Source organism: Myotis lucifugus, unplaced genomic scaffold, assembly GCF_000147115.1.
Source record: "Myotis lucifugus unplaced genomic scaffold, Myoluc2.0 scaffold_66, whole genome shotgun sequence".
Lineage (NCBI taxonomy): Eukaryota > Metazoa > Chordata > Mammalia > Chiroptera > Vespertilionidae > Myotis > Myotis lucifugus.
The window spans coordinates 2,871,404-2,885,269 of NW_005871114.1; the positions used below are offsets into that span (position 1 = coordinate 2,871,404).

The 13,866-nt window shown below is 41.1% G+C and overlaps 1 protein-coding gene across 2 annotated transcripts in view; it reads right to left on the reverse strand.

The window, feature by feature from the left end:
* Positions 1-8,600: 8,600 nt before the first annotated feature.
* Positions 8,601-13,866, reverse strand: part of ENTPD1 (ectonucleoside triphosphate diphosphohydrolase 1) — an 84,901-nt gene continuing 79,635 nt past the window's right edge. For both annotated transcript variants that reach the window (XM_014456928.2, XM_014456926.2), the window contains one exon: positions 8,601-11,560. In XM_014456928.2, coding sequence (XP_014312414.1) covers positions 11,354-11,560 — 207 coding nt within the window. In that variant the 3' untranslated portion in view covers positions 8,601-11,353. The remainder of the gene's footprint in view (positions 11,561-13,866) is intronic.

A 13,866-nucleotide genomic window follows, 5' to 3' on the forward strand; every position in this document is an offset into this window, starting at 1 on the left:
CCCAGGAAATCTGTGCGCGACGTCCGTCCCACGCTGCCTGACTGTGTGGCTCGCATTGGAGCGCCGCGTCTGTCACTTCGGCCCTCGCCTCCACAGTAACGCGCGCGGTGGGAGCTCTGATCACCCGCCACCTGGATGGGTGCCCCAGGGGCGACAGCTGCCCGGGGGGGAAGGCCTGAGAGCGGTGTGGCCGGGGTCGTGGGAGCCCCGCACCTCTGGCGTGGAGGTGAAGGATAGCTCCGGCCACGGGTGAGTACCGGCCGTTGCGGGCCCGCAGCCTCCAGAGCAGCGGGCATTCCCCGGGGAGGACGCTCCCCAGCCCGCCGTCGAAGAGCGGCCGCTCACGCCCTGTAGGTGCGCTCGGGAGCCGCGGACGGGCCGGGGCGCGGAGGGGCCGGCGGCGCGGTGACGGCGCGGGGCACCCACGCACCTGCCGTCTGTCTCCCGCCGCCTCTGCCTGCCGAGGCGCAGTTCTTTGATTTCAGGTGCGTTGCGTGTGGCATCCCCAAGAGCGCCCTGGATATTCGGGGGCTCTTTTTTCTTCCTGGAGCTTGCTGTTAGTGTAGTCAATTTAACACTTTCCAAGTCTTTAAAAGATGGAATGCCTTCGCTTTGCCAACAAACCGCTTACATTTGTTTTTCTTGTCCGTAAGCTTTTCTATGCTGTATTCTAAGGACAAATGAAACTAGTGTTTCATTAGATGTTTTACAGGATGAAAGAGTTCTTAATATATATATATATTTTATTGAATTTTTACAGAGAGGAAGGGAGAGGGATAGAGAGTTAGAAACATCGATGAGAGAGAAACATCGATCAGCTGCCTCCTGCACACCTCCTGTTGGGGATGTGCCCGCAACCAAGGTACATGCCCTTGACCGGAATCGAACCCGGGACCCTTGAGTCCACAGGCTGACGCTCCATCCACTGAGCCAAACCGGTTAGGGCAAGAGTTCTTTTTAATCAAATAAGTTTTGGAAATGCAAACTGCTGCCACCATGAACATCAGCTTATTAAAAGCCCTTAGCATTCCTGAAGTAGAAACTTATTCAGTTTTATTTAACCAGCCATTTCCTCACCTTGAACACAGAATTCTGTTTCCCCCACAGAATGAGCATTAACATGATAACATACTATTTGGCAAATTCCAAACTATTTGGCAAATATTGAACTAAGTAATCTCCATGATCCCTTCAAAATCTCAAATACTATGACTCTAATAATTTGTGTTTATTCTGGCAGTATATCTAAAACTAAATCAAGACTGTCGGATGGTACTACAATTTCTTCTATGACTTACACACATGTGCTCACACATATACAAATGCATATACATTTATGTATAGACATACAAATATACATACACTTATGTATATACTAGAATTTACTCTATAACTCACATATATATATATATACATATATATGTATTTTTATAAGCTGATAGAGACAATTTAAAAATTATCTTGAAACCTTTTCTCTCTACACTAAAAATGTTTTGCACTCTCTCTTAGCATTTTTCTCTGTAAACTAATCTCAGAATACAAAATACTGTATTAAATCACAAGGAATAATTAGTTTTCTTATTCTTAAAAATTCAAATATTATGTAACTACTAGTAGCCCTGTGCACGAATCCCTGCGCCAGTAGCTCGCAGCTACCCTCCTGTAGCTCTCCGCCTGCTGCCCCCGCCCCCCCTCATAGCTTGCTACCCTGCCCCCTCCTGTAGCTCTCTGCCGCCCGCTTGTAGCTCGCTGCCCCACTCTCCTGCTGATCCGTGATCCAGTCGTTACGTGATCGATAATGACCATTTGCATATTACATCTTTATTATATAGAACTATCCTATATCATAAAAGCATAGTATGCAAATTGTCCCCTCGACTGGGAGTTGTCCGGGAGTTCGATCAGGTGGCGGGGCCGGCCAGGGGAAGGGAGGCAGGCCCCAGCCAGCAGCCAGCAGCCTTTAGGGACCCTACCAGTGCACGAATTTTGTGCACTGGGCCTCTAGTTTCCTATAAAATGAGATTATCTATTGTGCACTAATTTAATACAAGTTAGACATTAATGGGCTGTTCTTCTACTCTGTTGTTCTTCCAGCCTTTATTCTTACCTCAAAATATGCAGCATTTTGCTACCTTGAATAATTCTGATTTTTCTCTTTTCCTGGAGAAGTAATGCCCTCTTCCTTTTCACTTACCCAATACTGACAGGCCTAAGAAGGGACCGTAGCACACAAAAAATAGAGTTGTTTCTAGACCAGGGGTGGGCAAACTTTTTGACTCGAGAGCCACAATGGGTTCTTAAACTGGACCGGAGGGCCGGAACAAAAGCATGGATGGAGTGTTTGTGTGAACTAATATAAATTCAAAGTAAACATCATTACATAAAAGGGTACGGTCTTTTTTTTTTTTAGTTTTATTCATTTCAAACGGGCCGGATCCGGCTCGCGGGCCGTAGTTTGCCCACGGCTGTTCTAGACACTAGTGAATATTTACATTAAAAACCTGCTAGAATTATCTCACAAATGTTTATTTTAGTAGAGCTTTATTAAAAGAAAGGTGATTAAGTGTCAACCCATGGACCAGATGGTCACAGTACGATTCCCAGTTAAGACACATGCCTGGGTTGTGGGCTCAATCCCTAGTAGGGGATATACAGGAGGCAGCTGATCAATGATTCTCTCTCATCATTGATGTTTCTCTCCCTCTCTCCTCCCTTCCTCTCTGAGATCAATAACAAATATATTTTTAAAAAGCAGCCTTAAAAAAGAGAGGTTTAGGTTTAAACATATAAAAAGCAAAATTTACAATTTAAAATAGGTGATTCATTAGCCTTCTTCAGCTTCTCAGTGTCAAGTATTCTAAGAGATTGTCTATAAGTAACATAACTCATTGATTTACTGCTACACCAAAATTATTCTGCTATTCTCTTTAACTTCATAATCTAAAAGGAATAAGCAAATATAGCTGCTGTGGTCCTAATTCTCCCAGCAGGAGGAAGACGGCCCTGTAAGATATATTCTACCTCCTTTCATACAAGGTGCATCCTTCTGTACAATTAAGTACCTTACACCTGTTTACTTTTACCATGTTGCATAATACAATATCCTGCCCACCTTCGCCATTTGACAGTTGGTAAAAGAGTACATTTATTTCTTCTTTTGCACAGTGCCCTCCATAAAGTTTAAATCCTTTTCTGTGTTGCCGAAACCGGTTTGGCTCAGTGGATAGAGCGTCGGCCTGCGGACTGAAAGGTCCCAGGTTCGATTCCGGTCAAGGGCATGTACCTGGGTTGCGGGCATATCCCCAGTAGGAGATGTGCAGGAGGCAGCTGATCGATGTTTCTCTCTCATCGATGTTTCTAACTCTCTATCTCTCTCCCTTCCTCTCTGTAAAAAATCAATAAAATATATTTAAAAAAAAATAAAAAAAAATAAATCCTTTTCTGTGATTATAATTGTAAACACTGTTTCTGCAAGATTTGCAAAATGATGATAATTGAAATTCTGTAATAGGTGTGTATTCTATTCTACTTTTGTTTACATTTGAAAATTTTAATAATAAAAAAGTTAAAAGTAACTTGTTTCTGTTATATTATTAGACTGGTCTGTCCAGAAAATAGTTGAAGAATACATCCTTCAAATGGATTTAACTGCAGGAGACAGAGCAAATTCTTCACAGGGACTTTAATCTACATGTGTATTCCAACAAGATGATTCAGTTGACTACTATAGAGGTAAAAATTCAAGAACTATGGAACAACACAAAATAGCATATTTTTAAGCTACTGATTCCAATTATAGTATGCCTATAGGTTGCAAAGCTGATGAGAAAGAGGACATTATGAAAAGGCTACAATTGGTGCTGAGTAGTTTACTTTAAAAACTGCTCACCATTTATCTATATCTGCCCTTTTTCGTTGTTACTTGTCAAAAATTATCCTATATAATAAAAGGCTAATATGCAAATCGACCGAACAGCAGAACAACCAGTCGCTATGATGTGCACTGACCACCAGGGGGCAGATGCTCAATCCAGGAGCTGCCCCCTGGTGGTCAGTATGCTCCCACAGCCAACCTCCTGCAGCCGGCCAACCTCCTGCAGTCCCTCCCCCCGGCCGGCCTGCCCTGATCAGCGTCCTGCCCTGATCACTGGCCAGGCCAAGGGACCCCACCTGTGCATTAATTCATGCACTGGGCCTCTAGTTTCGTAATAAAAAAAATAAGTTGTATGTCAAAAGGCAACTTGTGTTATTACAAATCAGTCATTTACATCTTCCATTTTTTTAGTACGAGCATTTATAAGGAAACTGGCAATATGGAGTACATATAATTGTTGCTTTTTAAAACTGGAAATCTATTTGATTTATTGAGACTCTGTTTTTAGTTACATATGCTAATGGTTGCATTTCTAGTTGCAAACTTCATAAACAATAATTTTCTATAATTCATTTTTATTTTACACATAATTATGTACATAGGAGTTTGAACTTCCACCTGGCTAGTTAAACTATAAAATCATAGTGTCTTGAAACCTATCAGAACTAAATTCCTGAAAGTCACTAGCCCTTTCACCCCTGGTAGAGTAACAGAAGGAGGAAAAAAATCCATCGAAATAATAAGAAACCAGCTGAAGTTTTAAAGAATTTTTAAAGGTTGAACATGAGTTTGCATTATGGATCACCTACCAGCTCTTTTCCATAGGCTTCTACCAAGAACACCAGGGTAGTACATAGAAGGCTAGGGGCTGGGTAGAAAAGCTGGGAGAAATCCCTCTGAGGCACACAAGGTCTCCACTGATTGTGAGGCAGTTGGTTCCCCAAAGGCAGAGGACAGGGGAGACAGAAATCTCAGGAGGTACAGAAAACTGACAAAGCAGCACTGAGGCTTGTTGTGTAAGGGAAGGAGTAAGGTTTGTAAGTAGCATTTGAGCTGGCCCACTGTGGAATGGTCTGCCGAAAGAAGCACAGCAGTCAGGGAGTATATTACCACTTACCTGAGAGCCATGGAATGATAAAATAGTGGAGATCTTTAATACCCGAAGATCCCTGGACAGCAGTACTGGCATTACCTGGCAGTTAGAAATGTAGACCTCAGCCTCACCCTAGACCCACTGAACCATTTTTTAGTTAAAATAAAATGCTTTTTATTTCAACAAGATCCCTGGGTGAGTCATATACACATTAAGTTTTGATGTGTGACCCTTTAATGTGCATTCTAATCCTTAAAATTCTACTTTAATATGTATAATCAAATGCTGAGTGGTTAGCTATACAGAAACAAAATGCATGGTCCAAGAAGGAAGATGCAATGTGGGTAATCAAAGAAGGCTTCATTGAGGAATCAGGAGTTGAGCTGGTCTTTAAAAGCTGGAGGAAGAGGATAGACCTATCAAGAGATAACATAAATAAGGATACTGAAGCAGAAATAGTGGTATGGACCAGCCCCCTAGCAGTGGACAGGGAGATTAACTAGGACTGTTACCGGGTTCTTCCTAAAATGCCCCTGAGCCCAACTGTTCGAAATGAAATGGGCCACATATCTTGCCCCAAGGAGTATAACCCAGATCCTGAGTAGAAGGGTCTCAGTGTTCTACAGATAAGGATGTGGAAGCAAAGGGAAGCAGCAATTTATTCTGACTTGGAGATTTAGAGAAGGCTTCCCTGAGGGAAGGAGCATTTGAACTGAGCTTTGAAGGTAGAGTGGGACAAAGGTATTCCAAGTTGAACAAATAACACCTGAACAGTGTCAGTGTCAGATGAAGAATCAGGCGTGGATCAAAAGACACAAATGTCTATTGGAGCATTTAACCTTATTTTGTAGGCAACGGAAAACCAACAACAGTTTTAGTTGGGGAGCAATGTGATTAGGCCTGCTTTTTATAAAGATTAATCTGGCAGTAATAGATTGGCAACAAGACCACCATTCCTGGTATCAGGTCTTTACTGAGGTGATAATAATAAGATTGGAAAGGCGAGTCAAAATGAAAAATGTTGCCAAGGCAAAGTGGGCAGTTATTACTGATGAAGTTGATTCTGATCTTCGTTACTTGAGATAGTTGTGGTATTAATCGTGATAAAATGCAGGAGGAGGGACAGGTTTAGGAGGAAAAGTAGAGTTCCGTTTAGCTCATCCTAAATACACTCTATTTCCTCCTTAGCTCCCAAGACTTTCCCCCCCTCTCTTCATAAATTATAAGGAGTTATGTTGTTCTTAGGTGACTGTATAGCACTTGTCATGTTCACTGGTGAGCTTTGCTATTCAACATACACACAAAAGGGGCATAAAAACAAAAAGTCAACTCAAGTGCTGATGATGCCATCATTGTATCATCAATTTAAATTTAGAAATTTATTTAAAATAGAGAAATGCAAAAGGTATAATAATGCTTTTATCACATGTAGTCTTACATGCCACTTTTCTAAAGAAAAGGCTTGTGAAGAAACCCCTTTCCCCGTTATTTAAAAATCCATTATACCTGTGATACTACTATCATGTGCAAATAAAAACTTGGGTACTTAACTACACTTGATCGTAAACATATAAAATTAGGACAATAAATAGATGCATGGTCTTTCAGAAAATCTACGATTTTAGAATATGAGGCTAATTGGGGAACTTCCAGAGCACCCTGATTAAGGCTGTGAAAGGGAGTTGCAGCTTGATGACGTCTTGGAAATAATGACATGTTTTTAAAAGAATATTCCTTAGAAAGGTAAGTACATTAATTTACAGAAAACACACTTTATGTTTTAGTTAATGAGATACTTTGGTAGATTGGAAACCTAGGCCCAGTGCTTCACTCCTTTTCTGTGTTTGAATCAATCATATCCTTTGCCATATAACTTGGCCATTCTTCCCAGTGTTTTTCCAACTTGCTAATGTTGTGCTTGGTCATATGACTTATTCAGATCAATAGAATGTGGATGGAAGTGATGGGCCATCCTGGCCAAGGTTTTAAGAGGTATTGTAGGTTTCCTCTCATTCTCTTGTACCTCTGCCATTCAGCATGAGAACATGGCTCAGGAAGACACCAGGCAAGGAGACTGTGAGGCACATGCAGCAGGCCTGAAGCAGAGCTACCCAGTTGACTTGCAGACCCGTGAACAAGAAAATCAACATTTACTATGGTAAGCCACTGAAACTTTGAGTTTGTTGTCATTTTAATAGATACATTTTTTAATTGATTTCAGAGATGAAGGGGGAGAGAGAGAGAAACATCAGTGTTAAGAGAGAATCATTGATTGCTGCTTCCTGCATACCCCACACTGGGGGTCAAGCCCACAACCCAGGTATGTGCCCTGGTCGAGAATCGAACTGTGACCTCCTGGTTCATAGGTCGATGCTCAACCACTGAGCACACTGGCTGGGCTGTTATTACTAATTTTAAAACTAAAACTAACAAACTGAAACATATGGTTAATGAGCACAGCTAACTAGGAGCAACTGTCATGTTCTAACAAGATAGCAATGATTAGAATCTGAATCAGACAGGGATCTGACCAGTTTGGATGAAATTCAGCTCATCTTTTAAACTGACAATAAAGGAGAATATATTTTAATAGTGATTTTACTATTTTATGGTAAACTTTGCTCTGTGAGCTATTATCTCTATTTTAATATTCAATGTACACTTGACTATAAAATAGGAGCATCCGAATTACTTATATTATCGTTTTATCGTTGAATCCAGATTGAATTTTCCAAAGGTCAGGCATGTTGATCTGAATAATAGACATCTCTCCCTTCACAAAAAAGGCAACAAAACCTGAGGAATAAAGTGAAATATGGCCGAAGCCGGTTTGGCTCAGTGGATAGAGCGTCGGCCTGTGGACTGAAGGGTCCTGGGTTCGATTCCAGTCAAGGGCATGTACCTGGGTTGTGGGCACATCCCCAGTGGGAGATGTGCAGGAGGCAGCTAATCGATGTTTCTGGCTCTCTGTCTCATAATAGACATCTCTCCCTTCACAAAAAAGGCAACAAAACCTGAGGAATAAAGTGAAATGGGCTAGAATCTTAAAAGCTTGTTTAAGAATAATGTTAAACTTCATATATAATAATAATAGCAAGAAGGTTATAGCATCTGTAGCTGTCTTTAAAAAAAATCCCCCCTCAAGAAAAATCTCCCCCCTCAAGAGAAAGAAGAAGGATTATTATATGTGTCCTTTTGGCTTTGAATGTATTTTTATACCTGTGCTGTCCAATATCGTAGCCATGAGTCACATGTGACTACTGAGCACTTGAAATATAGTTAATCTTAATTAAGATGTAGAGTAAGTACAATTATACACAACAGACTTCAAAAGCTTAATATGAAAAAAATAAACATCTCATTAATTTTATATTAACTACATGTCGAAATGCTAATATTTTGGATATAGTAGTCACTTTATTAAACCATCCATAGTCACTCAGTTTGATTGTACCATATTTTTCTTACAGAGGTCTTGACTGATACAACATTAAAATGAAGTATACCTTATTAAGGTGAAACTTTTATAATTCTCTCTCTCTCTCTCTCTCTCTCTCTCTCTCTCTCTCACACACACACACACACACACGCACACCTAATTAACTTCAATTCTTTTGTCTACAGAAGTACAGAAGTAACCACTTCAGATTTTTCCCCCAGTGGGTTCATAAAAATAAAAAGTTTCCCACCTTCTAAAGGAATGGGGTCACCAGAATCAAGTATGGGTGAAAGTCTAAGAAGGAATGGCAATCATTTATAACCAGTAGGTAATACAATATTAAAATTTTGATATAATCTATTTTTCTTGGCCTTCCTCATTCAGAATGGCTAGAAGCAGATTCCTAGATCTGCCTCAAAATCCTCTGTCTCTACTACAGATGAGGTTGTGTCTGCTAATCATGATTTGATACTTATAATAAGTGGAGTTTGGCTCCCAAATACCTTTAAGATTTTTTTATTTTTTATTTTTTGGATCCAGGCAATAAGACAGAAATGGAATAAGAAAAGATTTAGGTGTTTACAGAAGGAAACTTGTGAGTTCTAATTCCAACTTGCTAAGGGGTGAGGTTTAGAAAAGAAAAAGCAATAAACTTGGGGCAGAGACATGAGTTGGCTCTGCCATATACTAGTTTATATGCCCTTTGTTTGTAAAATAGAAATAATACTTAACACCTTGTGGGGGTTTTTAGGACCAGAATAGGTAATGTGCCTGACAGTGCTTTGTGTATGTAGACATAAGGAAGAAAGGAGCTGCTACTGGCTCTATTTTTATGACCTTTTATTTTCATTATTATCATCAATTACTATTTATTTGATTCTGAACTGCTGTGCAGTGAGCAAGCAGTATAATTAAGTCAGGAGTATGGGAATCATTGATAAGCATCATACGTCACATATGTTACCATGCAAAGTACGTGAAAAGTACATGAACAGAGTATCAGTGTTGCCATGAGCGCCTTTGTGGGCTTAAAACAATATTAAATCCCAAATCCATCAGGAAACAGGTCTTCTGTGTACTTCCCTTTCTACCATGCCTATAAGCCCTGTACTCATGCAGAGAGTTAAGCACATGCTTGGAAGTTATGAGACTGTCTAGTAGTATATACGGGAGAGAAAATAATGATAAAGTGCATGCCAGACTTTGCCTCAATCATTTGAGCAAGTGACGTAGCATTTCTGAGTCTCACTTGCTGTTTCTATGGAGTGGAATGGTAGTACCTACCTTCAAATTTTTGTGAAGATTAAAAGAGAAAATTAATGTAATGCGCCTGGACACAGAGCATAGTACATAACAAATGCTCAATAAATACTAGCTATAACAATATAGTTACTACTACTAGAAAGAGGTTAAACATGCCCTAATTTGACTTCTTATTCCTGATCAAGGTACAACACTTATATTCAGCTGGATACTGTAAAAAAATGACTTGATTACTCAAGAGATGTAGGGATATTTGGCTTCTAGTTTGTGGGAGAGCTTTTCCTCCCCCCTCCCTGCGTCCCCCTCTCCTCACCAAACCCACCCCACATCAGCTCAATAGTCACTCCTGGGGCAAGTTCAGAGTAGCACTTCACCACCCCATCCGGCTCAAAAAGTAACTCTCACCAATCCTTAAAGAAAGGAGGCACAGGGTCTCTTCATATTTCTGTGACAAGGTCCATAGCTGCTGCTTCTCCCACAAAATATAACATGGAATAAGTAAATACAACTCCTACTTGTATGACAGAAGTGGCATCGACACTTACTGGTTCCTGGCACATTTTGATGTGTAAATACTGTGACAGCAAAAAGGCAGGTCACGCTGCACTAATGCAGCTCTCTCGCTAAAGTAAACACTGGGACAACAGATATGGCATGGCTTTAAACTCAATAGCATCTTTGTGGTGCAGTTGACTAGTATATTTGCCTATTAACTGAAAGGTTGGTGCTTTGACCTACCCAGGAATGGTCTTGTCTCCAGCCAATTTTTTGGTGATGAAAATATTCTGGAATTAGACAGTGGAGATGATTGCACAACATTGTAAATACAGTGCTGCTGAATTGTACCTGTTAAAATGGTGAATTATGTGTATTTTACTACAGTAAAAACAAAACTCCAGGGTGCATTTCTCAACCCTCCATTGTAACTATATTTTCCTTCCTGACATGTATACATCCACCATGTAGTATATGTCCTGGTATCTGAATGCCTATATGTACATCAGCTTTTTAAAAATCTCTGGTCTGGATGTTTCATTCTGTAGCATTTTGGCATCACCCAAGAATATGTGATTCATCCACATCCCTGTTTTGGATTGGATTGAATATTAACTGCACAAGCACATAAATTCCCTTACAAGACTCTTTGGTCCTAGGATATACTTGCCTAGTCTGGAAAATTCTCCCATGCAAAGGGCAGACTGGGAATGGGATGTGTGTCTGCCCTCTCCAAAGGCATTGTATGGCTTTCTTAATAAATGCAAAATGAGAGTAAAAGGGTCTGTAAGATTGCAGTGAGATTCTTCTTTTAGCCAGCACAAATTCTCAGCACAGGATTCAGGACTCTCTCCTTCTGGATAAAATCAATATTATTCTTTTCTAAAGCAATGATCATGAAAGATGGCAGGTTTTTAAGACCTACACGAACACAGGACACATAAAAGAAAAGGGAGAAGGTTTGGGAAAGACTCACAAAAGAGACAATGTCCATCAGGAAGTTCTTGAGGCAGAAGGTGGTGAATACTTTCCAAGGAAAGACTTCAGCAAAGCCAGAGAAGCTTCATACAGGTCAAAACTGGCCTTGGTGAGCAAGGTAGGGTGACCTTGGACACCACTGCAGAGGAAAGTGCTCCCTGGACAAGTTTTTTTTCCCTCATTCCAGCCAGCAGATTTTCAGCTGCTCCTGCTATACCCTGTCTTTCTGGAAATATGAAGGCTTGTGAAAGATGATCAAGCCTATGAAAACCACTGCGACCAGGATCAGGGAGAAGAGGACCATGAGGGAGACATAAGTGGAATGGGAGAGAGGTGTGGACACCGGCTGCTCAGCTGGGATCATGTTGGTCAGGTTCAGCATGTAGCCCAAAGTCCATCCCACGTCAGTTTGCCGGATCTGCGAACAGTGAGGAAAATCTGTTGTTTCTGGTCTGAGGATTTAATGAGCTTTCACACACATACCCCCACCCCTCCCCACACACACCCATCCATAACACTGAGCCACCAGAAAGTGGAGAAGCACTACATTCAGCTCTCTACAGGGATTACTTCTACGTTCTACACTGAGAATTTGGTTGTGGGGCAAATGAAGCAGGGGCAAGTGATTAAGGAGAGTTTGGAGCCTCACTACTGTATTCCCAAAATTTAGAGGGGATCTTGGTGACAGACTGCCCACTTCTCCTGCAGAACTTAAATAGAAGAACATAAATAGGTCTTTGGAGATTTGCATTCCTTATTTGTTGTTTGTGTGAATGTCAAGGGTCAAGGGTGACGAAGGGAGGGAGGTAGGAGGTGACAGAAATCAGACAAAGGTAAGAGAATAATGCTGGTCCCTGGCCTTTTACATCTATGTCAGGACCAGGAATCTCATCCATATAAACCAGGACTCCTTTATGATTCAAGTAGGGGAAATTGGGGAATAATCCCAGCAAGACAATATTGCTTTATGGAAGTTGGAAGACTGCATATACATGAGAAAGGATTCTTATTAAATGATAAAACATGCTCTGATCCTGCCATCTTCCTGGAAATAATTTCCAGTTGCCTCAAAACTTATTGGAATAACCTGGCTGGCAAGACTTAGTGGTAGAGCATCAACCTATGAACCAGGAGGTCACAGTTGATTCCAGGTCAGGGCATATCCCTGGGTTGTGGGCTCGATCCCCAGTGTGGGGCATGCCGTAGGCAGCCGATCAATGATTCTCTATCATTGATATTTCTATCTATCTCTTCCTCTCCCTTCCTCTCTGAAATCAATAAAAATATATTTTTAAAATACTTACTGGAATATAGGTAGTCTATGAATAATAAATAATTTTGGAAATTTTTTAAAAATATATTTTATTGATTTTTTTATAGAGAATTAGAAACATCTATGAGAGAGAAACATCGATCAGCTGCCTCCTGCACACCCCCTACTGGGGATGTGCCCGCAACCAAGGTACATGCCCTTGACTGGAATCGAACCTGGGACCCTTCAGTCTGCAGGCTGATGCTCTATCCACTGAGCCAAACCGGTCAGGGCTGGAAATGTTTTTATTACATGAGTTGTGAATGGTCATAGTAGAAAAGTTAGAAAGTATGTATAATCCTAAAAAGAAAAGATAAACCAGTATACTTCACCACTCAGAAATTGCTGCTATTATCATTTTGTGACATAGTCCTCTCTGTGAGGTTTTTTTCTTATCCAAAAAAAAATGGAATTAAATTGTATGTAGAATCATTCACTTAACAATACCTTGTAAAATCATCCTATGTCTCAAGGAATTTCTATAACATTATCACTGGCGTGAATTGCCTTATATGTTAATTTTTACTTTATCCATTACTTATAAATCCTAAAAATGGAGTAATTGGATAAATTAAGGTGCATATTTAGGGCTCTTAGTACATCCTGCCGATAGTCTCCCAAAGGTTGTGCCAATTTACATTCCAGCCAATACCATGTGGAAATGCTTCTGTCTCCTAAGCTCTTATCAGTAATGGGAATTAATAATTTGTAAAAAGCCCACTTCCCTTTATAAGGGACAGGAACCTTATCTGACTGTGTATGTCAAGGAAGGTTCCAGAGTTAGTTATCACCTAGGGTTTAGGAGCATTGGCTTATTCACTGGAGTTCAGAAAATATAAATCACTTGTAAATGTGACATAGACACGTCCCTGTCTGATGGAATGAAAGGAAGACTGGGATATTGAAACAGGGAAAGATTTGTGTTCAAATAAGCAAGGTCAGTCTTGGCAAGAGTGGAGTAGCCTCAAGGCTATGGTCTTCTGATTCAATGTTTTGTTTTACTTGAAATCATCATCCTATATAATAAAAGCCTAGGTGGCATCACGTGATGGCCGCCGTGACGTCGTCACAAGATGGCCACTACAAGATGGCAGTTGGGGGTGATCGGACCAGCAGGGGAGCGCAGCTGGGGTCAACCAGGCTGGCAGGGGAGGGCAGTTGGGGGCAAGATCAGGCCTACAGGGGAGGGCAGTTAGGGGCAACCAGGCCAGCAGGGAAGGGCAGTTGGGGGCAAGATCAGGCCAGCAAGGGAGGGCAGTTGGGGGTGATCATGCCAGCAGGGGAGCAGTTAGGCATCAATCAGGCCGATGGGTGAGGTTAGGGGGCGATCAGGCAGGCAGGCAGGCAGGCAAGCGGTTAGGAGCCAGCAGTCCCGGATTGTGAGAGGGATGTCCGATTGCTGGTTTAGTCAG